Source organism: Nerophis lumbriciformis, linkage group LG11, assembly GCF_033978685.3.
Source record: "Nerophis lumbriciformis linkage group LG11, RoL_Nlum_v2.1, whole genome shotgun sequence".
Lineage (NCBI taxonomy): Eukaryota > Metazoa > Chordata > Actinopteri > Syngnathiformes > Syngnathidae > Nerophis > Nerophis lumbriciformis.
The window spans coordinates 1,185,402-1,212,744 of record NC_084558.2 but is presented as its reverse complement, the minus strand read 5'-3'; the positions used below and the strand labels follow the sequence as shown (position 1 = coordinate 1,212,744).

The following is a 27,343-nucleotide window of genomic DNA, read 5'->3' as shown; positions in this document are numbered from 1 at the left end:
GGCAATATGACACCGTTCCACCGGTTCGTGTATATTCGGAGCGACACACACGCGCGCGCGCACGTGCACTCATGTTGCAGGGGACGAGATGCGAGGCAGAAAAAAAAGGGCCAAAGAGCAGATAAATAAGTATGAAGTGACAGATCGTCTTCCTCCACCTCTTTCTTTTTTCCCGCCACCTCTTTCTTTTTTCCCGCCACCTCTTTTTTTTTTTTTTTTTTTTCCCGCCTTCGCCTCAATGCGGCACTCCGCTCGCTATCTGGGGATCGGGCCGGGCGCGCGCGCACGTGCCGGTCGCGTGTTTGTCTCGCGCTGATCACTTGATGTGTCACTCGCCAAGGTGAGGTGTGTACGCGCCTATATTAGGGACACCTGCAAAAAAAAAAAAAAAAAAAAAAAAAAAGCCCGGATGTTCTTTCATTCTTATTCAGAAAAACAACCTGCCATTGCAAACTACATATGCGTTCTTGTCTAGTTTGGTATTGGATCTCATGTCCTGGTGCAGCCATAAGTGTAAATCCTCACTGCATCCACGTGCCGCTGAATATTTATGAAGGCTTCCTTTTAAAAGGACGATCGATATTGTTTAGATCTTTAATGTCACTCCACCATCTTGGAATGAACCTCGGCAGTGGTTATTAGTTAGATGAGCTACGGCGCCTCCTATGGGCTGCCTGTATAGAAATGCAAAGCTTTACATTGATTGGCGGGATAACGCTAACCTGACTCTCGCCAGATCCTTGTAGTTCGCTGAGCCCCACACAAGGATCTGGGACTTCTCAATAGGAGATAGCAGAGGTGGGACCAAGTCATTGTTTTGCAAGTCACACGTAAGTCTCAAGTCTTTGCCCTCAAGTCCGAGTCAAGTCCCGAGTCAAGACGGGCAAGCCCCGAGTCAAGTCCAAAGTCAAGACTGGAAAGTCTCAAGTCAAGTCCTAAGTCCTGCATTTTGAGTTTCGAGTCCTTTCAAGTCCTTTTAACCACAGACTAATATATTAACACAGATTGTGTATGCTTTTCAAACGCTGTATTTATTTATTAAAACAAGTGCATTTTAAATTGCAGGAAAGAAAATAGTGCTGACATTGCACTTTATAATAGCACTATTAACCAGTCATTTTAAACATTAACTCATTCCTTTACAGAACAAACACATTGAAAAATAAAGTGCAAATGTACTTATTTGTACAAAAGTGTTAACATTGAAAAAACATGACATATACGTGAACATAACAAAAAAGTTGTACTTTTTATATGTCAGGGCCCTATGCTGCATTGCATTTGCAAAAGACCAAATTAGCCAAGAGTCTGTCAGTCATTTGTGCACGATGGGGGTGTAGTATGATGCCACCATGGCTGAAAACTCGCTCCACTGGAGCACTGGAGGCAGGCACTGCCAAGACTCTCATGGCCACTCGGAACAGTGAAGGAAGAGTCTTCATGTTCAATGCCCAGGACAAAAGGGGGGAGAGAGTTGTTTTGGGTTGGTGCACTACTTGTAAGTGTATCTTGTGTTTTTTATGTTGATTTAATTAAAAAAAGAAAAAAAAAAAAAATATATATTTCTTGTGCGGCCCGATACCAATCGATCCACGGACCAGTACCGGGCCGCGGCCCGGTGGTTGGGGACCACTGAGGTAAACAACCAACAGTATGTCAGAAAGCTAGCTAAAACGGTACACATATTCATAATATAGTATACATTTTAACTGACCTTTATTTGACTATTTTTGTCTTTTTTTAGGTGGCTAAAATACGCGGTGCTGCTGACCGCCGTCTAACGTTACGTGTGATATATTGACTAACGTAACCCTGCTTAAAAAAAATCACTGAACAAAAAGTATGAATAAGGTAGTGAACTGCAACAGATTCCCGTGTTTGCAATAACGTTATAACGTTAGCAGTGAGTTTACAGCCTCACTGATTTAACTACACAGCAAATAAAAGTCACGTTACTTAGCCAATAAACGTTATCTTACATTCAAAACTTACCGTTCTTTGTGCAACTTCAAATGCCGGACGAAGTTGGAAGTTGTTGCCTCTCCATCAGTCATTTTGGAACCGCATGTGTTGCATACTGCAAACCGTTTTGTGTTGACCACCTCGTAATTTTTATACCCAAACGAAATTATTTTAGGTATCATTTTTTGTTCACTGGCGTGTGGTTTGGACATGTCTTCTTCGTTGGTTGTCCTGCAATTTGATTGGATGAATGCTGTGTGATGAAAACAAAGTAGATCTAATTTGATTGGCTGTTGTACTGAGACCACACCAGCTGACACACGCAACGCTGATAGACAAGTACACAATGAAAAATACGGAGCGCTCCCGAATAACTTTTTCATCTTTGGGTTTTGGCGAAAGTAGCAAGTCATGTCAAGTCATGTCAATTCAAAAGGCTCAAGTCCAAGTGAAGTCACAAGTCATTGATGTTAAAGTCTAAGTCGAGTTGCAAGTCTTTTTACATTTTGTCAAGTCGAGTCTAAAGTCATCAAATTCATGACTCGAGTCTGACTCGAGTCCAAGTCATGTGACTCGAGTCCACACCTCTGGGTATTAAAACAATGGTCTAAAATATTCAGCCACAATTTTAATATTACATTATGATGGATGAATAAGGGAAAATAACAAGCAATATAATGCATACATTATTTTCTACTTGCCTGAATTATGAGAATAATGTTCTGTTCTGATTTGCTTCCTGTTGATGGAAAAATATTTCAATAAGAAATAAACTACATCATAAACATTAATGAACATTTTGTTTTGTCTAAACAATTAACACATGACAGATTTATTTGCGAGTAGAAGTTGTAATGAACAATCCATTCTTTCATTGAATTACAAAAACATGTTGCTGTGGGCTTCACACCGATAACTAGCTTCTTGTCAAAAAAAAGAAAAGAAAGAAAACTGCCAGCGAAGTCTCTTTGTAATCGCAAGCTGATGCTCTCAAAGACCTCTGGCGCTTCTGTCAGTAAATGTGTGTTTTAAAAACCTATTCTTGGGCATTTCTCCCAAACATTCAGCAGTATCGCACCCTCATTCCCAAATCACATTAATTAACATTAATTCACTAACGTTAACGTTACTTCAGTGTCGCCGCCAAAAGTTTTACAGAGAACAATACCATGTTCTACTATGTTGACGTCAGTTGATAAAAGTTATACCGTTAGGTTGCTGGTTTTTTAATATCCTAACTTTATTTAGTTAACTTTAGTTTTTATCAGGAAAAACTGCAGCCCTCCCACTACAGGCCAGCACGGACCAATGTAGCATTATATGCTATTTTTTTTTACCGAACTTACTTACTTACTTACTTAACTTAACTTAATTAACTTATGAGCAGTTACATATCTTGCGTCAAACTACATGCAGACGTATATTATCACAAATTTAAAACAGAACGTAATAACTTACCTGTGGGATGACTTGCTGGCGCTACACCTTGCAGTGCTCTGTGAAGAGATCCTAACGGCCGGAGCCTGTTGTGCTGTGCGCATGCGTTTCAAAACACTAGATTTTCAGAGTAAAGTTTATGTAATATTTTTAGGTTTATGTACGTACAACTATTAAACATTTAAATAGTATGAGGAAACATAAGTAAAACTTACTCTTCCCCCATAATTCATGTATTACGTTAATAAAATGTTTAATTTTACTTAAAAAACTCTAGTTCTTACTGAATGTTAAAAATATTAGGTATAAATTATGACAGTTACTCTAATAGAGTTTACAGCACCAAAAAGTCACTTTTTTCAGTGTACAACAGTGAAATAACAACATACCTGATCAGAGAATACAATCGTTGTCGATCATTTTCTGCTGTCGTCGAGCCCCTACACAAATATAATAATACAGAACCAGAAAGTGAACTTAAGTTCTTAACGAGACAAATGCACTTTTTCTGTCGTCGCGTGGAAGGGAAGTAGGAAGGCGTGTCCAACGCTTATATAGAGACAGGTGTCACAGCAATTATTGCAGTAGGAGGGACAACGAGACAATAGTTCCACATTGACAAAACATCGAACGAACAATGGATGTCGAGTGGATCTAGTTAATAGTTTGAGAGTCCAGTCCATAGTGGGGCCAGCAGGGGATCATCTTGAGTGGGGACAAGTCAGCAGCGCAGAGACGTCCCCAACTGATGCACAGATGAGTGGTCCACCCCGGGTCCCGACTTTGAACAGCTAGCGCCTGATCTGTGGTCACCTAATAAACTCTCCACGCAGGAGAGGGGGCGCAGAGCAGAAAAGAGACGTCAGATCAACTGGTCTAAAAGGGGGGTCTATAAGCTAAGGCCCAGGGGCCAGATCTGACCCACCACATCAATTTATTCGGCCTGCGAAAACCTGGAAATAATGTGCGTCAAAATTCTTGACCTTTTCTTACTAAATGTATTCAGTCTTTCCATTCCAAGAAAATACATACTGCATGCACTCGCAAATCTTTTAAACTTTAATATTATCTAATAAAGCCACAAATATATCATAGATTCCAAATTTTTCTTTAAAAGAAAACCCCAAAACACTTAAATATTTATTGGCAAGGTATCTATCAAATTGTATACTGTAAAAAAAACAACTATAGATTTTATGGTACAATTAAGTTTTTACTATACAATGTACTGTGTTTTTTTTTTTTACACCATATCAGTTAAAAAGGAAAAATGGTACTACTGTTTTTTTTCTCCAATAAAACAGACAGAGGTGCCAGTTGTTGTTGTTTTTTAGTTTTTTTTAAAGTTAAGTTAAAGTACCAATGATTGTCACACACACACTAGGTGTGGCGAAATTTGTGTTCTGCATTTGATCCTTCACCCTTGATCACCCCCTGGGAGGTGAGAGGAGCAGTGGGCAGCAGCGGTGGCCGCGCCCAGGAATCATTTTTGGTGATTTAACCCCCAATTCCAACCCTTGATGCTGAGTGCCAAGCAGGGAGGTAATGGGTCCCATTTTTATAGTCCTTGGTATGACTCGGCCGGGGTTTGAACTCACGACCTACCCATCTCAGGGCGGACACTCTTAACCAGTAGGCCACTGAGTGGGTTTTTTGTTAATTCTAAAACATTTTACATTAATACACCGTAATAAACAACAATTGACGATTCTACGGTAACAAACTGGCAGTTCAGTATCCAGAATTTTACCATAAAAAACAGTGGTACCGTTACTGCATTTAAAGTAATATTCTGGCGACTGTGCTGCCAGTCTTTTAGCGTATATCTACATATTTATTTTACAGTGTATATTAAAAAATACAAATATCAATTGCACAGGCAATTGTGTCATATCATGAAGCAAATACATTTCTATTCATACTTTATTCACTGTTACAAGCGGCCCTCTGAGGCCAGCCATAACTCCGATGCGGCCCTCAATGAAAATTACTTGGAGTGCCCGGAACTTTAAAAATGCAGACGTAGTTTCCGCATGGCGGCTGCAATAGAGTGCACATGAGAGTGGTAGTGTGTGGGTGCCATGATCTGTTTGGCGGCAAACATTGGAGGGTTTTTGTTCATTTGTATTATTAATAATGCACACATGTAAAAGTGCAATTTCACTGTTGATGATGTGCATTTATTAGAAAAGAGAATGAAGGTTAACAAGTAACATTAATGAACTAGATTAACATGTGACTGCATGAAAAGTACCAGTAGAGTGGAAAAACAAGTTGACCGAGAGGGACAAGCGGTAGAAAATGGATGGCTGTATCCATTAAACCATATATAATTGTATTTACAATCTGCAAAGTATGTGAAATCACAGTTTAAACATCACAAAATGCCACAAATCCAGTCAGCCATTTTAAATGTTTTGCACCCAAACGCTATTTTCGGATATTGACTCTGACCATGTTATTAGATCAGTCATACTGGAAATACGCAAACATTTGAAAGATCTAGTGTTTATCGTTCACAATCCTCATGTAATTCAACAACAAACATTTGGCATTTTATGCATTTGAAATCGTAAATAAATAGCGAACAATTGAGTCAACAGATTGAGGGTCCTATATACCTTCTCTAAAAACATCCAGAAAGCACTAACAATATTCCATTTACATGTTGTGACGTGAAAATTCACCAAATATAAGCGATATTGTTATTATAAGCTCTAACGCAGATGGCCTATTTTAGCGGCGCATTAATAGCACTGAGCTACTCTGCAAAAAGTCAGTGTTCAAAAACGAGAAGAAAAAAAAATACTAAAATGAGGGGTATTTTATTTGAACTAAGCAAAATTATCTGCCAATAGAACAAGAACATTTGGCTGGTCAAGACTTTCCAAAACAAGTAAAATGAACTAACCTCAATGAACCCAAAAATACCTTAAAGGGGAACATTATCACCAGACCTATGTAAGCGTCAATATATACCTTGATGTTGCAGAAAAAAGACCATATATTTTTTAACCGATTTCCGAACTCTAAATGGGTGAATTTTGGCGAATTAAACGCCTTTCTAATATTCGTTCTCGGAGCGATGACGTCACAACGTGGCGTCACATCGGGAAGCAATCCGCCATTTTCTCAAACACCGAGTCAAATCAGCTCTGTTATTTTCCGTTTTTTCGACTGTTTTCCGTACCTTGGAGACATCATGCCTCGTCGGTGTGTTGTCGGAGGGTGTAACAACACGAACAGGGACGGATTCAAGTTGCACCAGTGGCCCAAAGATGCGAAAGTGGCAAGAAATTGGTCGTTTGTTCCGCACACTTTACCGACGAAAGCTATGCTACGACAGAGATGGCAAGAATGTGTGGATATCCTGCGACACTCAAAGCAGATGCATTTCCAACGATAAAGTCAAAGAAATCTGCCGCCAGACCCCCATTGAATCTGCCGGAGTGTGTGAGCAATTCAGGGACAAAGGGCCTCGCGAGCACGGCAAGCAATGGCGGCAGTTTGTTCCCGCAGACGAGCGAGCTAAACCCCCTATCGACCCTAGCTTCCCTGGCCTGCTGACATCAACTCCAAAACTGGACAGATCAGCTTTCAGGAAAAGAGCGCGGATGAGGGTATGTCTACAGAATATATTAATTGATGAAAATTGGGCTGTCTGCACTCTCAAAGTGCATGTTGTTGCCAAATGTATTTCATATGCTGTAAACCTAGTTCATAGTTGTTAGTTTCCTTTAATGCCAAACAAACACATACCAATCGTTGGTTAGAAGGCGATCGCCGAATTCGTCCTCGCTTTCTCCCGTGTCGCTGGCTGTCGTGTCGTTTTCGTCGGTTTCGCTTGCATACGGTTCAAACCGATATGGCTCAATAGCTTCAGTTTCTTCTTCAATTTCGTTTTCGCTACCTGCCTCCACACTACAACCATCCGTTTCAATACATGCGTAATCTGTTGAATCGCTTAAGGCCCTGAAATCCGAGTCTGAATCCGAGCTAATGTCGCTATAGCTTGCTGTTCTTTCCGCCATGTTTGTTTGTGTTGGCTTCACTATGTGACGTCACAGGACAATGGACGGGTGTATAAAACGATGGTTAAAATCAGGCACTTTGAAGCTTTTTTTAGGGATATTGTGTGATGGGTAAAATTAAGAAAAAAAACTTCGAAAAATATAATAAGCCACTTTTAATGGTTTTAACCATTCTGAAATTGTGATAATGTTCCCCTTTAAAATAAGTATATTCTCACTAATAACAAGTGCAATTTTCTTGGTAGGAAAAAAAAGACCTTTTTGCTCAATATGTTGAAAAGTATTCTTAAATGAAGTAAACGCTAGTGCCATTATCTTGACATAATGATATGCACTCGGCATTACATTTCTTGAAACCAGCAAACTTATAGTAAAAACTAATTTATTGTTTTTAATGGAAAGGCAACAAGGCAACCGCTTGTTACTCTCGGGGTCTCCTAGCCGCTCAGGCAAATCATATGGTCTAAAAATGCATTTTTTTCCATCGACAACATGACATCATCGCGCCAAGTGCGTGCTCTTTCAGTCAATTAGTGCGCATATACACAGCCCGGCCCCTGGCCACAATTTTTTGTTGTTGTTATTTTTAGGAATTTACCTGAATTTCTGTTCAAAATTGTTAGAAATGTCACATGTTAAATGTTTAATTATTAACTGTCAGTTTACTGTACTGTGCCAATTGTACTACTATATGAGTACGTCTTTTCTATTGTTTCATTGATAAATAAAACAGCAAAGTCCATTTGGCTGTCATCTCTTTTAATTATGAGACACAATTGTGTTAAAGTCATGATTTTTTTTTTCATACTTAAAATAAGAAATGATTACCTTAAAAAAGTAGTTTTATACTTGTGAGTGTTGATGACACAGCTTTGCAACACTTGATATTCTAGTTTCAAGCATGTTTTACTCAATATAGGTCATAAAATCTCAGCAACAAACTGTAATATCTTACTGAGATAATTTAGGACCAAAACACTTAAAACAAGTAAAACACTCTAACATAAAATCTGCTTAGTGAGAAGAATTTTCTTATCAGACCGAAAATAAGCAAATATCACCCTTATTTGAGATGTTTGGTGGTTCCACTCTTTAAAAAGGGGAACCGGAGGGTGTGTTCTAACTATCGTGGGATCACACTCCTCAGCCTTCCCGGTAAGGTCTATTCAGGTGTACTGGAGAGGAGACTACGCCGGATAGTCGAACCTCGGATTCAGGAGGAACAGTGTGGTTTTCGTCCTGGTCGTGGAACTGTGGACCAGCTCTATACTCTCGGCAGGGTCCTTGAGGGTGCATGGGAGTTTGCCCAACCAGTCTACATGTGCTTTGTGGACTTGGAGAAGGCATTCGACCGTGTCCCTCGGGAAGTCCTGTGGGGAGTGCTCAGAGAGTATGGGGTTTCGGACTGTCTGATTGTGGCGGTCCGCTCCCTGTATGATCAGTGTCAGAGCTTGGTTCGCATTGCCGGCAGTAAGTCGGACACGTTTCCGGTGAGGGTTGGACTCCGCCAAGGCTGCCCTTTGTCACCGATTCTGTTCATAACTTTTATGGACAGAATTTCTAGGCGCAGTCAAGGCGTTGAGGGGATCCGGTTTGGTGGCTGCAGGATTAGGTGTCTGCTTTTTGCAGATGATTTGGTCCTGATGGCTTCATCTGGCCAGGATCTTCAGCTCTCACTGGATCGGTTCGCAGCCGAGTGTGAAGCGACTGGGATGAGAATCAGCACCTCCAAGTCCGAGTCCATGGTTCTCGCCCGGAAAAGGGTGGAGTGCCATCTCCAGGTTGGGGAGGAGATCTTTCCCCAAGTGGAGGAGTTCAAGTACCTCGGAGTCTTGTTCACGAGTGAGGGAAGAGTGGATCGTGAGATCGACAGGCGGATCGGTGCGGCATCTTCAGTAATGCGGACGCTGTATCGATCCGTTGTGGTGAAGAAGGAGCTGAGCCGGAAGGCAAAGCTCTCAATTTACCGGTCGATCTACGTTCCCATCCTCACCTATGGTCATGAGCTTTGGGTTATGACCGAAAGGACAAGATCACGGGTACAAGCGGCCGAAATGAGTTTCCTCCGCCGGGTGGCGGGGCTCTCCCTTAGAGATAGGGTGAGAAGCTCTGTCATCCGGGGGGAGCTTAAAGTAAAGCCGCTGCTCCTCCACATCGAGAGGAGCCAAATGAGGTGGTTCGGGCATCTGGTCAGGATGCCACCCGAGCGCCTCCCTAAGGAGGTGTTTAGGGCATGTCCGACCGGTAGGAGGCCACGAGGAAGACCCAGGACACGTTGGGAAGACTATGTCTCCCGGCTGGCCTGGGAACGCCTCGGGATCCCCCGGGAGGAGCTGGACGAAGTGGCTGGGGAGAGGGAAGTCTGGGCTTCCCTGCTTAGGCTGCTGCCCCCGCGACCCGACCTCGGATAAGCGGAAGAAGATGGATGGATGGATGGATGGATGGTCTTACTTATATTTCAGTTTTTGCAGTGTAACACTAGCTGTTGTTGACACGCTGAGCCAACAGCTGCTTCTGCTTTGTCTCAAACTTGCTGAAAGTGAATTCTAGATTATAATTCATGCATCTCTCACAGGCATTATTCACGGTCAAGAATAAACTTTCACAAGCACCGAGGCGAGAAAGCAACTCACCAGCCGATGATGTCAACATAGCCGTACGTGTCGATTTTGACAGCTGTTTTAGTTATAGTATGTTGACGAAAACGTGTGGTTTAGTTTAAGTCTTATTTTAGTCATCTAAATTAATTTAGTTTTAGTCGACAAAATTCCTCAACATTTTTTGTCGACGAAAATATAAAGTATGGCGGACAACGCAATTTCGAAGTTGTCCTGAAAACACTTTCACTAATTATTGTTGCAGAGCATCTCAAAAACTAAATTCACAACAAGACCTGCTCTCCATGAATATTTCAATAAGTACATTTCACACTAAACCTTATTGTATAGAGATATTCGATATTCCGATATTGTCCAACTCTTAATTACCGATTCCGATATCAACCGATACCGATATATACAGTCGTGGAATTAACACATTATTATGCCTAATTTTGTTGTGATGCCCCGCTGGATGCATTAAACAATGTAACAAGGTTTTACAAAATAAATCAACTCAAGTTATGGAAAAAAATGCCAACATGGCACTGCCATATTTATTATTGAAGTCACAAAGTGCATTTTTTTTTTTTAACATGCCTCAAAACAGCAGCTTGGAATTTGGGACGTGCTCTCCCTGAGAGAGCATGAGGAGGTTGAGGTGGGGAGGTGGGTAAGGGGTAGCGGGGGGTGTATATTGTAGCGTCCCGGAAGAGTTAGTGCTGCAAGGGGTTCTGGGTATTTGTTCTGTTGTGTTTATGTTGTGTTACGGTGTGGATGTTCTCCCGAAATGTGTTTGTCATTCTTGTTTGGTGTGGGTTCACAGTGTGGCGCATATTTGTAACAGTGTTAACGTTGTTTATACGGCCACCCTCAGTGTGACCTTGTATGGCTGTTGACCAAGTATGCTGTGCATTCACTTGTGTGTGTGAAAAGTCGTAGGTATTATGTGATTGGGCCGGCACGCAAAGGCATTGCCTTTAAGGTTTATTGGCGCTCTGTACTTCTCCCTACGTCCGTGTACCACTCCGTACAGCGGCGTTTTAAAAAGTATCAATTTTACTTTTTGAAACCGATACCGATAATTTCCGATATTACGTTTTAAAGCATTTATCGGACGATAATATCGGCAGCCCGATATTATCGGACATCTCTACCGAAAAGTATCGAAATCATTTTGGTACCTGTACCTAAATATTGGTATTGACACAACACTAGTTAGAATGCATTAAAAAAATACATCCCTCTTCATGGTTGATTCCAAAATTCCAAAAAAGGGCAGTTTCCCTTTAAAAAGGCCAATTAAAGGTAGAGTTAACTTGTTACAGGTTCCTTATAAGTCAGCATGTATATTATTTTGCTATATGCTGTGTCTCATGGTTCTTTTTAAGTCCTGCTTTCCTGCGCTGTTCATTCAGTCATATTACTCAGTCTTTTTGCGCTAGAATTTAGTGGGGAAAACTCCAACAAAGCACTGTTTTCTAAGTTATTTGTTTTGCGAAGGAACATCATGTTTCATTTTAATTTCGTGAGAAATCTGATTCTCACCCCCTTGCTATTGTTTTTGCCTTTTTTCCTTAGTAACAGATCACTGATGCATACTTGCCAACCTTGAGACCTCCGATTTCGGGAGGTGGGGGGTATGGGCCGTGGTCGGGGGTGGGGCGGGGCGTGGTTGGGGGCGTGGTTAAGAGGGGAGGAGTATATTGACAGCTAGAATTTCATACATATATATATATGTATATATATATATATATATATATATATCTTAATAAGGTTATCCAAAAAATAGTGCTCGATACCGTAGTAGAGCGCAATATATGTATGTGTGGGGAAAAAAAAAATCACAAGACTATTTCATCTCTACAGGCCTGTTTCATGAGGGGGGGTACCCTCAATCGTCAGGAGATTTTAATGGGAGCATTCGCATACCATGGTTTATATAGGGCGCAGAGTGGGTGGGTACAGGCTGGCCTAGGGGCGTGGTGATTGGCTCATGTGTTACCTAGGAGGTGTTTCCGTCTATGGCGGCATGTTGTTACAATTTCGCTGCGCTTGTTGAGGGATGACAGGTCTGGACGGTAAATAATAAACAGTTTCTCTTTCAAGCATAGGTTGCATCTTTTATTACCACTATTGTAAGGTGTGCTGGATGCAAGAATATGCCATGTTATTGAATATTCAACATTATTGTCTTTGAGGTCCCAAATGTGTTTGCTGAGTTCTGTGGTATTTCGCAGGTTTTTGTTCCTGAAAGAAGCCTTATGGTTGTTCCATCTGGTTTTGAATTCACCCTCGGTTAATCCTACATATGTGTCGGATGTGTTAATGTCCTTGCGTATTACCTTAGATTGGTAGACAACTGATGTTTGTAAGCACCCCCCGTTGAGGGGGCAATCAGGTTTCTTTCGACAGTTACATGCTTTGTTGGTTTTGGAGTCATTCTGACTGGGGGTCGACGGCTCATTTGCAATTGTTTTGTTGTGGTTTGAGATGATTTGTCGTATATTGTTCATGCAGCTGTAGCTCAATTTGATGTTGTTCTTGTTGAATACTTTTCTTAGGTTGTTGTCTTTGGGAAAGTGTTTGTCAATCAGATTGAGGAATTTGTGTCCAATGTTCGTTGAGACGTTTTTGCTGTATGGGGGGTTGTACCAGATGATGCCGTTTCGTTTTCTGTTCTTTTTTGGCTGGTTTCCTGGCGTGGGTTCATAGGTGAGGGTGAAATTGTATCCGCTTTCATCAAGGGCTTTTTGGTACGGGGGGGTTGCTTGGTCAAATTCAGCTTTGCTAGATGACAGCATCGATAGCCTTTTATTGATTCCGGTAGGTATTCTTTTCGTGGTGGTGGGTGGATGGTTGCTGTCATATATATATATATATATATATATATCCTGAAAAAAAAAAAAAAAAAAAAAAGATATATATATATATATATATATATATATATATATATATATAACCTGAAAAAATAAAAAAAATAAAAAAATAAAATATATATATATATATATATATATATATGCATATTTTCAGGATATATATATATATATCCTGAAAATATGCAAACAAAACTGTGTTTAGATAACTGATACTTCAAACTTGCATAAATAAATATTAAGGAATTTAACATAACTTGGCTTCTGAGAGCTTCACGATGTAATGAATAAAATGCTAAAGTTGTTGATAAACAAGCAATTATTTTAATAATTAAATATGGTCATTTTAAATGAATTATTATGATAATTTAAAATTAATTATTTCAAATATGTTTATTTTAATGTATAATTCTATGGCTGGATGTAATAAGGAGTCAGAAAAAATACAAATAAAAATACAATTAATTTTGATGTTTTTAGCAAAATATAGTAAACATTTATTTACTTTTTTGTTTTTTTTAAATTAAAAAATATATTTATTTTTTAGGTAAGATAAACATAATAATACAATTTATCTCTAGTCTGGATGATTTACTTCTTGTCACCCTGTTGTCCTCCCGTCGTCACTTGGGGTCCCCTCCAGCTCCGGCTGAAAATCGGGAGATTTTCGGGAGAATATTTGTCCCGGGAGGTTTTCGGGAGAGGCGCTGAATTTCGGGAGTCTCCCGGAAAATTCGGGAGGGTTGGCAAGTATTACTGGTGTTCTTGCATGTCAATCAGCGTGTTGCATTAAAACAAAAAAGCATAATGTATGCTGTTTTTGTTTGTTTGGAGAAATGTTTTAGTTTGAAAGTAGAAAATATGACCGACCTCTACTGTAAAGTGTAAACGTTTGCAGCATCCTTTGCAACATTTGAGGATACAGTAGCTTTGTTTGTAGTCTAAACCTTTCTGTTTACATTCCGACTCTCATGTTGAATTCTTTGCCTTTTGCCAATCTCTCGGTTTGTGCTCCCTGCCATTCCCTCCTAGCCGCTCTCGTATTTTTATCCCGCCTTTTGCGCCGTCAACTTTCTCCTTCATGCTTCTCCACTGGAGCGTCGTCATGTCTCCATCCCACCTGTCCACCCCCTCCTGTGCCTCCACCTGTGTAGCCTACATACAGTAGAAGAGGCGACTGTAGCTGTGCCACTCGATTCTCTTTTGTGTGTGTCAACTGTAGCTTTGCCACTTTTTGTGTGTGAACGTTCGGGCCCGATCTCATGAGAGCTTAGTGGGAACGTGCACACAAAAAAGTAATGCTCTGTAATTAGCAGAAAGCTGATTTATTTTAGGGGTTTCTTGTTCTTGTTTTTTTTAAATGAGAGTATATTAATACCATTTTAGTCGCGGTGTTGTTGGAGTATGAGTGCATGACGTAGTCGCTCGTGCTAAAGTATTTCACTTTTAAAGACTGACCAATGAGCGGATGAACAGTGAGGAAAAAGCTTACAGTCACATTGTGCAGAAAGGAGGTACTTAAAGAGTGAAGTGCAAGAGAATGCACACTGACTTAAAGGGGAACTGCACTTTTATTTGTTTTTTTTTGCCTATCTTTTACAATGATTATGAGAGACAAGAACACATAGGATTTAAAAAATGATAAACGCTTGAAAGATGTGGCTAACGGGACATCTTTGTAGCCTTCAAAGCCCTCTAAAACAACTTTAAACCTTTTATATACACACTGCAAGTGTATATACAGGTAAAAGCCAGTAAATTAGAATATTTTGAAAAACGTGATTTATTTCAGTAATTGCATTCAAAAGGTGTAACTTGTACATTATATTTATTCATTGCACACAGACTGATGCATTCAAATGTTTATTTCATTTAATTTTGATGATTTGAAGTGGCAACAAATGAAAATCCAAAATTCCGTGTGTCACAAAATTAGAATATTACTTAAGGGTAATACAAAAAAGGGATTTTTAGAAATGTTGGCATCACCCAACCATGCAAATTTTGCATTTCCTTTGGAAATCGAGGTCCCAGAGTCTGGAGGAAGACAGGAGAGGCACAGGATCCACGTTGCCTGAAGTCTAGTGTAAAGTTTCCACCATCAGTGATGGTTTGGGGTGCCATGTCATCTGCTGGTGTCGGTCCACTCTGTTTCCTGAGATCCAGGGTCAACGCAGCCGTCTACCAGCAAGTTTTAGAGCACTTCATGCTTCCTGCTGCTGACCTGCTCTATGGAGATGGAGATTTCAAGTTCCAACAGGACTTGGCGCCTGCACACAGCGCAAAATCTACCCGTGCCTGGTTTACGGACCATGGTATTTCTGTTCTAAATTGGCCCGCCAACTCCCCTGACCTTAGCCCCATAGAAAATCTGTGGGGTATTGTGAAAAGGAAGATGCAGAATGCCAGACCCAAAAACGCAGAAGAGTTGAAGGCCACTATCAGAGCAACCTGGGCTCTCATAACACCTGAGCAGTGCCAGAAACTCATCGACTCCATGCCACGCCGCATTAACGCAGTAATTGAGGCAAAAGGAGCTCCAACCAAGTATTGAGTATTGTACATGCTCATATTTTTCATTTTCATACTTTTCAGTTGGCCAACATTTCTAAAAATCCCTTTTTTGTATTAGCCTTAAGTAATATTCTAATTTTGTGACACACGGAATTTTGGATTTTCATTTGTTGCCACTTCAAATCATCAAAATTAAATGAAATAAACATTTGAATGCATCAGTCTGTGTGCAATGAATAAATATAATGTACAAGTTACACCTTTTGAATGCAATTACTGAAATAAATCAAGTTTTTCAAAATATTCTAATTTACTGGCTTTTACCTGTATATAATGTAGTAACAGACACATTCATAACAATATGTAATATGTACAAAATCCCCAAACCAGTGAAGTTGCCACGTTGTGTAAATCGTAAATAAAAACAGAATACAATGATTTGCAAATTCTTTTCAACTTACAAACCCCGTTTCCATATGAGTTGGGAAATTGTGTTAGATGTAAATATAAACGGAATACAATGATTTGCAAATCTTTTTCAACCCATATTCATATTATTTTGCAAATAATAATTAACTTAGAATTTCATGGCTGCAACACGTGCCAAAGTAGTTGGGAAAGGGCATGTTCACCACATGTGTTACATGGCCTTTCCTTTTAACAACACTCCGGAAACGTTTGGGAACTGAGGAGACACATTTTTTAAGCTTCTCAGGTGGAATTCAATGCAACCCTTTGATGATATTACGGACCGTAGATGGTGAAATCCCTAAATTCCTTGCAATAGCTGGTTGAGAAAGGTTTTTCTTAAACTGTTCAACAATTTGCTCACGCATTTGTTGACAAAGTGGTGACCCTCGCCCCATCCTTGTTTGTGAATGACTGAGCATTTCATGGAATCTACTTTTATACCCAATCATGGCACCCACCTGTTCCCAGTTTGCCTGTTCACCTGTGGGATGTTCCAAATAAGTGTTTGATGAGCATTCCTCAACTTTATCAGTATTTATTGCCACCTTTCCCAACTTCTTTGTCACGTGTTGCTGGCATCAAATTCTGAAGTTAATGATTATTTGCAAAAAAAAAAACGTTTATCAGTTTGAACATCAAATATGTTGTCTTTGTAGCATATTCAACTGAATATGGGTTGAAAAGGATTTGCAAATAATTGTATTCCGTTTATATTTACATCAAACACAATTTCCCAACTCATATGGAAACGGGGTTTGTATATTCAATTGAATAGACTGCAAATACAAGATACTTAACATTGGAACTGGTAAACTTTGTTATTTTTTGCAGATATTAGCTCATTTGGAATTTGATGCCTGCAACATGTTTCAAAAAAAAAGCTGGCACAAGTGGCAAAAAAGACTGAGAAAGTTGAGGAATGCTCATCAAACACTTATTTGGAACATCCCACAGGTGAACAGGCTTATTGGGAACTGAATGCTCAGTCATTCACAAACAAGGATGGGGCGAGGGTCACCACATTGTGAACAAATGCGTGAGCAAACTGTCGAACAGTTTAAGAACAACATTTCTCAACGAGCTATTACAAGGAATTTAGGGATTTCACCATCTACGGTCCGTAATATCATCAAAAGTTTCAGAGAATCTGGAGAAATCACTGCATGTAAGCGGCAAGGTCGTTACCTTCGATTCCCTCAGGCGGTAGTGCATCAAAAAGCGACTTCAGTGTGTAAAGGATATCACCACATGGGCTCAGGAACACTTCGGAAAACCACTGTCAGTAACTACAGTTCTTCACTACATCTGTAAGTGCAAGTTAAAACTCTACTATGCAAAGCGAAAGCCATTTATCAACAACACCCACAAACGCCGCCGGCTTCGCTGGGCCCGAGCTAATCTAAGATGGACTGATGCAAAGTGGAAAAGTGTTCTGTGGTCTGACGAGTCAACATTTCAAATTGTTTTGGAAACTGAGGACGTCGTGTCCTCCGGAGCAAAGAGGAAAATAACCACCTGGATTGTTATAGACGCAGTTAATGATTATTTTCAAAAAAAAATTTAGTTTCTCAGTTCGAACATTAAATATCTTGTCTTTGTAGTTTATTCAATTGAATATAAGTTTTTAAATGATTTGCAAATCATGGTATTCTGTTTTTTATTTACGATTTACACAGCGTGCCAACTTCACTGGTTTTGGGTTTTGTACAATATTTAACGTATTTTTGGTCGTTTTAGGCATTACCGGAGGTTATTTCTTCAGCACATTTATTTCAGTTTCCATAGCAATACACTTGCAACTTTCAGCAACAAATTGAAAGTGTTCTAATCATGGCAGACTTAAAACGAAAACGACTATTTTTGGACAAATGAGGATTCACATCCTTATCTTTTTGAACCTGAATATACGGAGGATGAACTGCTGCTTATAGAAGGAAGGGTGAGACGTCGGAGCAGACGGATGCCGAGAAAGTGAGGTCGGCGTGACTCCACGCTGCAAACGTGGAACTTGGAGCCAAGCTACGCCGACATAAATGGAGGGCTTACCCAAACAAATCGATCATTAAAAAAACATGCAGCACACCATGCTTGTTATTAAAACTACAGTACATATGCTGTCTGGCTAGCTGTGTACAAACAACACTTGAAATGTGGGCTAATACTTTACAGATACTGTAATATGATTGTTCATGTTTTTCAGTTGGTACAGATTGGCGTCCTATCGCCTTGTGTTGTGCATTAAAACTCAAAAGCCATTCAGCTGTTGATGCCGTAGCTATGGCTTTCCTCTTGCCGTAGCTAGCTTACGGCTAACACCGTAGCATGTGTTAGTACGCTAGAAAAAGCTTCCTCAGTGTTTCCTCAAACAATAACAATTATACAGGTTACGGAACGTAAATGAAATATTGTTGGCGGTTGTTTGATGCATTTTTAAAGCGACTTAGAAGCAGAATGGATCGCATTGCTGCATTGCTAGTGTGGAGAATGCATATATTTCTAAAAGTTCTTTCTTTATTCATAGTCATGTTTAAAGCAGCTAATTTTTTTCTTGTACCTTATGTCCACAAGTAAACTCTTGTGCTTTACCTTGAAGGTGTTGGAATGTGTATTGGGAGTATGATGTACTCCCTTTTTACCTTATCTGTTTAGAACAATGAGGCTGTATTCCTTTCTGGGCGGGCGGGGCTGTTTTCGTACTAAATAAGCTGTCTATTTCCGTTTGATTTTCAGACCGCTTCTAGATGCTGCTATTAACGCACTGTAAGACGTGTCTCCTAAAGCTTTAGTAAAACTTGATAATATTCCTATTCTGTCTTGATGGTCCTTCATATTCAACATATATGTCATCCGAAAGAAGTTTGGATTGACCAGTGACTTTTATTCCCTGAGAGGAAGACTAGTCTGACGCAACAATTGCAACCGAGAACGAGCCGAACTTTACAAGTTAGTATGCAAAACAACTCAAAAAACGTTTGTTTTGTTGTCTCTCATAAGGATTGTGAACAGGAAGCAAAATTCCCCTTTTTGTGGTGAAATCCCATTTGCATTTCTTCTTTGAAATTGGTCGTCCAAAAACCAAAATAAAATATGTTGACATGATGTGTAGGCACCAATAAGTGGACATTTCTGTTGAAAAGAGAGCAATTTAGTAAGATTTTTGTCGGTTGATTCATTTTGACGACAATTACCGTATTTTTCGGAGTATGCTTCGGAGTATAAGTCGCACCGGCCGAAAATGCATAATAAAGAAGGAAAAAACCATATATAAGTCGCACTGGAGTATAAGTCGCATTTTTTGGGGACATTTATTTGATAAAACCCAACACCAAGAATAGACATTTGAAAGGCAATTTAAAATAAATAAAGAATAGTGAACAACAGGCTGAATAAGTGTGCGTTATATGACGCATAAATAACCAACTGAGAACGTGCCTGGTATGTTAACGTAGCATATTATGGTAAGAGTCATTCAAATAACTATAACATATAGAACATGCTATACGTTTACCAAACAATCTGTCACTCCTAATCACTAAATCCCATGAAATCTTGTACGTCTAGTCTCCTACGTGAATGAGCTAAATAATATTATTTGATATTTTACGGTAATGTGTTAATCATTTCACACATAAGTCGCTCCTGAGTATAAGTCGCACCCCTGGTTACGCCTCCTGCGACTTATAGTCCGAAAAATACGGTACCCTGTTTTAATCGGAAATGTCGTATTCATTTATAGGTCTTTTTTTAGTGAAACAATTTCATATTGTAATACAACTTTAGTCAGTGTCTTCTGTTCTGGTTTAGACACTTTTTACTCACTGTTCTTTGTTCTCAGTCATTGGTCGGTCTAATCCAGGGGTCGGCAACCCAAAATGGTGAAAGAGCCATATTGAACCAAAAATACAAAAACAAATCTGTCTGGAACCGCAAAAAAATAAAAGCCATATTACATACAGATAGTGTGTCATGAGATATAAATTGAATTAAGAGGACTTAAAGGAAACTAAATGAGCTCAAATATAGCTACAAATGAGGCATAATGATGCAATATGTACATATAGCTAGCCTAAATAGCATGTTAGCATCGATTAGCTTGCAGTCATGCAGTGACCAAATATGTCTGATTAGCACTCCACACAAGTCAATAACATCAACAAAACTCACCTGTCATGCACAACCTTAAAAGTTTGGTGGACAAAATGAGACAGAAAAAGAAGTGGCATAAAACACGTCCTAGAAAGTTATACATGTAAACAAACTACGGTGAGTTCAAGGACCGCCAAAATTAGTACGACAAAACGGCGCTCGCCAAATACTCGAATCAGTGAAGCATGTTTAATATAAACAATAACAGTAACAATTAGGGAGGTTTGTGTCATGTTTGTCCTCCAACAGGAACCATATTAAAACAAAAAAATTTTTTTTCCCCCCTCATCTTTTTCCATTTTTCATACATTTTTGAAAAAGCTCCAGAGAGCCACTAGGGCGGCGCTAAAGAGCCGCATGCGGCTCTAGAGTTAAAGTTAAAAGTTAAAGTTAAAGTACCAATGATTGTCACACACACACTAGGTGTGGCGAGATTATTCTCTGCATTTGACCCATCACCCTTGATCACCCCCTGGGAGGTGAGGGGAGCAGTGGGCAGCAGCGGTGGCCGCGCCCGGGAATCATTTTGGTGATTTAACCCCCAATTCCAACCCTTGATGCTGAGTGCCAAGCAGGGAGGTAATGGGTCCCATTTTTATAGTCTTTGGTATGACTCGGCCGGGATTTGAACTCACAACCTACCGATCTCAGGGCGGACACTCTAACCACTAGGCCACTGAGTAGGTTGCCGACCCCTGGTCTAATCTATCGTTTAGTTTGTTAAATCGGATAAAACACTTTTTATAGCCTCGATGAGTATTTAAAGAAAAACAGTTAAACATTGTTTCTGGTTGCCATAACCTTTATTCTTTTTTCTTTCAATTAAGTCCACATCATCCACTTTGAAATTGCGCTTTTAACATTAGTGCATTACATTTAAAAAAAAAAAGCCTTTTCGATGTTCGCCACCACACAGATCATGTTCTTTTGTGCCATGATTACCTTTGGACGTTTCCACTACGTCACACGTTAAGTTAAAGTACCCATGATTGTCACACACACACACACACACACACACTAGGTGTGGCGAAATTGTTCTCTGCATTTGACCCATCACCCCATCACCCTGGGAGGAGAGGGGAGCAGTGAGCAGCAGCGGTGGCCACGCCCGGGAATCATTTTTGGTGATTTAACCCCCCAATTCCAACCTTTGATGCTGAGTGCCAAGCGAGGTAATGGGTCCCATTTTTATAGTCTTTGGTATGACTCAGCCGGGGTTTGAACTCACGATCTATGGATCTGTGATCATAAGCAATAATAGTAGCAAAAAGCAGCATAGCACTTTAGGGCAATACTTTTTTTTTTTTTTCCCCCTTCTTCCCGCTTTTGCCCTCATTTGTACGTGCGAAACATTTCTGGTGGGCAGCCAATAAAGAAGCGTTGCTTGCTGGTGCTTTCCTGCTTTCCCGAGACACACCGGCATGGGGGGGTAGCGGTAGGAGGAGGGTGATTGAGAATCTGTGCATGTGTTTGGGCGATAGAGCGGGAGAGCACTGCAGCAATCCAGAAAATAGGTCAGACACAGCAGAGGAGAAAAGAGGTACAGGAAAGAGATGGAGAGGGAAGAGGATGCAGAAGTGTTTGGGATACAACGGCGTACTTGAACTAATGTGCCTATGCTTTACTGCAGCGCTTTAATGGACACATCCTCATGCACCTGCAGGCCGTGTTTACTGGACTCACTGCTGCAGGGCCGCCTCTTTTTTGGCTAAGCGTTAGCTCATGGCGGCCTTCTATAAATATGTGCATAGGCTTTTCAATGAACGCCGCCTCTGTTAAGGAAGTTTGCTCTGGATATTACATAAGTGCACAATGTCAAAAATACACAGCTGCACGCACAATACACTAAAGGCACTCAACTCAGGGCTCCTTATATATATATATATATATATATATGGGCTCCACTCAAGTATGAATTACCTTTCTCTTTTGCTCTTCGGGCCGTGTCTGTGTTTTATTATTTATTTGATGAAGCACAAAGTATACTGCATCTATAAATACACACTGCGGCCCCGCTGGAGCCGGACTGCACCAGGGAAAGATTGTGCGGCAACCACACACAATGGAATTGATTCATTGACAATTGCTCGGGCACATATAGAAAGTGTGTTTGCAGTTTTACACACATGGCCAAAAGCCTGGGAAATTGCCTTTTGTGAGTAATGGGGAAAATGTCCGGGAAAAGGAATGCTAATAAAACAAGCTGGGTTTTGTGGGGGTTGCTTATCATTTTAGTGTGTTAAAAATGGTCAAAACCTTAATTCTTTAGAATGACTTAATTCTAAAGAATGAAGGTTTCTCCTTTACTTTTTTTTACTTTTTTTCCTATTTATCTTATCCACTTGCAGGAACTCCACCCGGACCTCAAAACTCTGACACTACCTGAGATCTAATTAAATTAAAGTCCAGAGAATTGACTTATCTCTTGGATACGTTTCTCTCTCACACTGACGTTCCCTTCACCTGCGCCACTTTTATTGGCACCACACTTATGTTTAATGCATTATCCCCTTATATTAAGTCACTGAGTATCCCGAGGGTGTGTAACATATAGGGGTATATATACCAGAGGGTCTCCAAAGTGTGGGGAAGTGAGACATCACTCAAGAACAAAAACAGGCCTCATACTGTAAATGTAATGGCATTTGTGGTGCTTCCTTTGAGTTGTGGTTTGATTGATTGATTGAAACTTTTATTAGTAGATTGCACAGTACAGTACATATTCCGTACAATTGACCACTAAATGGTAACACCCGAATACGTTTTTCAACTTCCACGTTAATCAATTCATGGTCACACAATGCTTTGGAAGACAAGTGTTAAGTCTCCAAGACGCTTTATGGCGTCCGTGTTTTTCAATCAATCTTGCTCAAATCTAATAACAGTTTTTCTTAACCATAGCCAAAAAATATCAGTTTCTCAGCTGTGCACTGCAAAAACTGAAATCTAGGTAAGATTAAATATCTCAAATAAGGGTGATATTTGCTTATTTTCTGTCTGATAAAATAATTCTTCTCACTAAGCAGATTTTATCTTAGAGTGTTTTACTTGTTTTAACGGTTTTGGTCCAAGTCGCTCTCCCTCCCCCAACGTTGACCTCGGCACTCTGACCCCGTATCTCAGCGACTGTGTCACAAACCTGGGGGTAAAGTTTGACTCAGATTTTAAATTCGAAAAACAAATCAGCAGCGTCGTTCAAAAAAGCTTTTATCAATTACGCCAAATAGCGAAAGTGAAACCGCTTCTATCAAGACATGATCTTGAGAAATTAATCCACGCTTTTATCTCGACTCGTCTTGACTACTGTAATGCCCTGTATGTTGGCATTAGCCAGGCCTCCCTCGCCCGCCTGCAGCTCGTGCAGAACTCTGCTGCTCGTCTGCTAACACAGACCCGCAGACGTGAGCACATCACCCCTATTTTAGCGTCCCTTCACTGGCTCCCTGTGCGTTACCGAATACATTTTAAACTCCTTTTATTTGTTTTTAAATGTCTAAACAACCTCGCGCCAACCTATCTCTCCGACCTCCTTCAGCCTTACTGCCCCACCCGTTCCTTAAGATCAGCCGATCAGCTGCTGTTGACGGTCCCTGACACAAGGCTGAAACTTAGAGGTGACAGAGCTTTCGCCGTTGCTGCTCCCAAGCTCTGGAACGACCTACCCCTGAGTGTTAGACAAGCCTCCTCTCTTCCTGTTTTTAAATCTCTCTTAAAAACATACTTTTATTCCATGGCTTTTAACACTGAGTGATATCCATCCTGCAATGGCGCCCCATCCTGTTTTTATGTTTTTATGTTTTTATTAATTCTATTTTAATTTTTTTTTTTTTTTATCGTGTTCTGTTTGTGTTGTGTTGTGTTTGCTCGGTACTCGTTTTATCTTTTAACCTGTTCATTGTACAGCACTTTGGCTACCCCTGTGGTAAATTTTAAATGTGCTCTATAAATAAAGTTGAAGTTGATAAATGATCTTAGTAAAATATTACAGCTTGTTGCTGAGATTTTATGACCTATATTGAGTAAAACATGTTTGGAACTAGAATATCAAGTGTTGCAAAGCTGTGTCATCAACACTCACAAGTATAAAACTACTTTTTTTTAAGTAATCATTTCTTATTTCAAGCATGAGAAAAAAAAAAATCACGATTTTGACACAATTGTGTCTCATAATTAAAAGAGATGACAGCCAAATGGACTTTGCTGTTTTATTTTCAATGAAACAATAGACAATACGTACTCATATAGTAGTACAGTTGGCACAGTACAGTAAACTGACAGTTAATATTTAAACATTTAACATTTCAAACAATTTTGAACAGAAATAGTTCATGCACATTCAGATAAATTCCTCAAAATTACAATTAAAAAATCTTTGGCCGGGGGCCGGGCTGTATATATGCGCACTAATTGACTGAAAGAGCACGCACTTGGCGCGATGATGTCATGTTATCGATGGAAAAATGCATTTTTAGACCATATGACCTACCCGAGCGGCTAGGAAACTTGTTGCCTTTCCATTAAGAACAATAAATTAGTTTTTAGTATAAGTTTGCTGGTTTCAAGAAATGTAATGCCGAGCGCATATCATTATGTCAAGATAATGGCACTAGCATTTACTTAATTTAAAGGTATAAAAATAAAAAGGTCTCTTTTTTTCCTACCAAGAAAAGTGCACTTGTTATTAGTGAGAATATACTTATTTTAAGGTCATTTTTGGTTGATTGAGGTTAGCTAATTTTACTTGTTTTGGAAAGTCTTGACAAGCCACATTTTCTTGTTCTATTGGCACATAATTTTGCTTAGCTCAAGTAAAATACCCCTCATTTTTGTATTTGTTTTTCTTGTTTTTGAACACTGACTTTTTGCATTGTGGTCAGTCTGAGCCGAAGCAGTACACAGTTGTAATACACTTTTCCACCACTTGTGGCAGTAATGAGAATTTTAAACAAAAGTTGTGTATCGTCGGCGGTCACTCGAAGCGAGTATGACTGTCCTCCTGGTAGGGGGGTCTACTTGTGGGTCTTCAGATGCCTCTGGAGGCCGATCCATGATCCACATACTTTGGTACAGTGTGGGCAGGGGAAGGTAGAGGTGATGTGTTGTCTTGGAGCCTTTATTTTGTCTCTCCTTGCGGTGTTATCGCTTTGTCTCTGCGACACGGCGGAGTTCCTTCCAGCAGAGATGATGTGAAATTTCTTCAGGTTTGTCTTGATGTTGTCCTTGAAGCGTTTCTTTTGCCCGCCAGGAGCTCGCCGACCATCCTTCAGCTAGGAGTACAGGATCTGTTTGGGGAGACGTGTGTTGGACATGCGGATGACATGGCCAATCCATCTGAGTTGGTGCCGCATTATTGTAGTGGTGATGCTGAAAATGTTGGCTTCCTCCAAAACACTGATGTTGGAGCGTCTGTCTTCCCAGCTGATCCTCAGGATCTTTCGTAAGGCTCTTTGATGATGTTGTTCCAAAGCTCGGAGGTGCCTGCTGTAGCTGGTCCATGACTCTGCGCCGTACAGCAGGGTTGGGAGGACGACGGCTCTGTAGACCAGGAGTTTTGTTTGCTCCTTTAGGTCACGATCCTCGAAGACCCTTTTCCTGAGTCTGGCATATGCTCCACTAGCACAGCTCAGGCCATGGTTGACTTCAGAGTCGATGTCAGCTTTTGAGGAGAAGAGGCTACCAAGGTAGGGGAAGTGGTCGACATCGAGCGTGGTGTTATCCACTTTTATGACGGGGTGGATTGACGGCTGGATGGGTAGAGGTTGATGGAGAACCTGGGTCTTCTTGATGTTCACGGCTAGACCCAGGGCTTGGTAAGCCTTGGCAAAGGCATTCAGGATGCCCTGGAGGTCTTCTGCAGAGTGTGCTGAGATGGCTCCATGATGGTGGTGGCATTTTGACGGCAGATCTTACGGGGTTCACTGTGCTACACCAAATAATGGCAATGATGCTTGTAAGTTAGATTTTTGCTTGAAACTTAAAGCATAACAATTAGCTGAGCGATAGCTCTTATCTTCAGAGGCACTCTTTCGTTAAGGTACCACTGTATTGCTATAATTTTTTAAAAGTTTTAGTTCATGCAATGTTTAAAGGTATATCATTAATTTCTTATGTCTGTTGTATGTATTTTGTTCTTTGTTTCGTGAGCAAACTGACTCATCATTTGTCCTCTTCCTTTCGTTGCAGTATGTGGCGTTTGGCTCCCTATTCTTCATCCTCATCTCCATCTCCACTTTCTGCATGGAAACGCATGAGGCCTTCAACACCATCCTCAACAAGACGGAGAACTTCACGGTGGGCAACGTGACGCGCGAGGAGATCGTCTACGAGGTGGTGACCGACAGCTGGCTGACGTACGTGGAGGGCGTGTGCGTCATCTGGTTCACCATCGAGGTCCTCCTGCGAGTCATCTTCTGCCCCGACAAGCTGGAGTTCTTCAAAAGCTCCCTCAACATCATCGACTTTGTGGCCATTCTGCCCTTCTACCTGGAGGTGGGCTTGAGCGGTCTGTCCTCCAAAGCTGCCAAGGACGTCCTTGGGTTCCTCCGCGTCGTGCGATTTGTCCGCATCCTTCGAATCTTCAAGCTCACCCGCCACTTTGTGGGGCTGCGAGTGCTCGGCCACACCCTTCGCGCTAGCACCAATGAATTCCTCCTGCTCATCATCTTCTTAGCCCTCGGTGTCCTCATCTTCGCCACTATGATCTACTACGCCGAGAGAATCGGCGCCGACCCGGACGACCCGACAGCGAGCGCCCACACCAACTTCAAGAATATTCCCATCGGCTTCTGGTGGGCCGTGGTGACCATGACCACGTTGGGCTACGGAGATATGTATCCGGAAACGTGGTCGGGGATGTTGGTGGGTGCACTGTGTGCCTTGGCTGGTGTGCTGACCATCGCCATGCCTGTTCCCGTTATTGTCAACAACTTCGGCATGTACTACTCTCTGGCAATGGCCAAACAAAAGCTGCCCAAAAAGAAGAACAAACACATTCCAAGAGCACCTCAGCCAGGGTCTCCCAACTACTGCAAGCCGGACGCCCTCGCCATGGCTACCGCATCCCCGCAAAGGCTCTTGGGGAATGTCCTTGGTGGAGTCATGGGGTCTGGAGGCCTTGGGGGTGACTGTCCTCTTGCCCAGGAAGAAATTATAGAGATCAACAGAGGTGAGATGTTTCTTTTTTCCACTTTTGGAACATTTGGAACAAATAGGGGACTCTCCTGCCTGACTGACATGGTGTCAGGACAAGTAGTCTTGCAAAGTGTCGGATCCATCCTGGATAAATTACCCAGACCATCAGAAGTCATGT

At 40.9% G+C, this 27,343-nt stretch overlaps 2 protein-coding genes across 5 annotated transcripts in view; both read left to right on the top strand.

Moving 5' to 3' along the window:
* The window catches only part of LOC133610933 (stonustoxin subunit beta-like), a 460,649-nt gene that overhangs the window by 34,133 nt on the left and 399,173 nt on the right, over positions 1-27,343 (top strand). The window lies entirely within an intron of this gene.
* Positions 1-27,343, top strand: part of LOC133610928 (voltage-gated potassium channel KCNC1-like) — a 142,831-nt gene that overhangs the window by 60,724 nt on the left and 54,764 nt on the right. For all 3 annotated transcript variants that reach the window (XM_061967698.2, XM_061967699.2, XM_072914052.1), the window contains exon 3: positions 26,218-27,199. In XM_061967698.2, the coding sequence (XP_061823682.1) occupies positions 26,218-27,199 (982 nt within the window). The remainder of the gene's footprint in view (positions 1-26,217; positions 27,200-27,343) is intronic.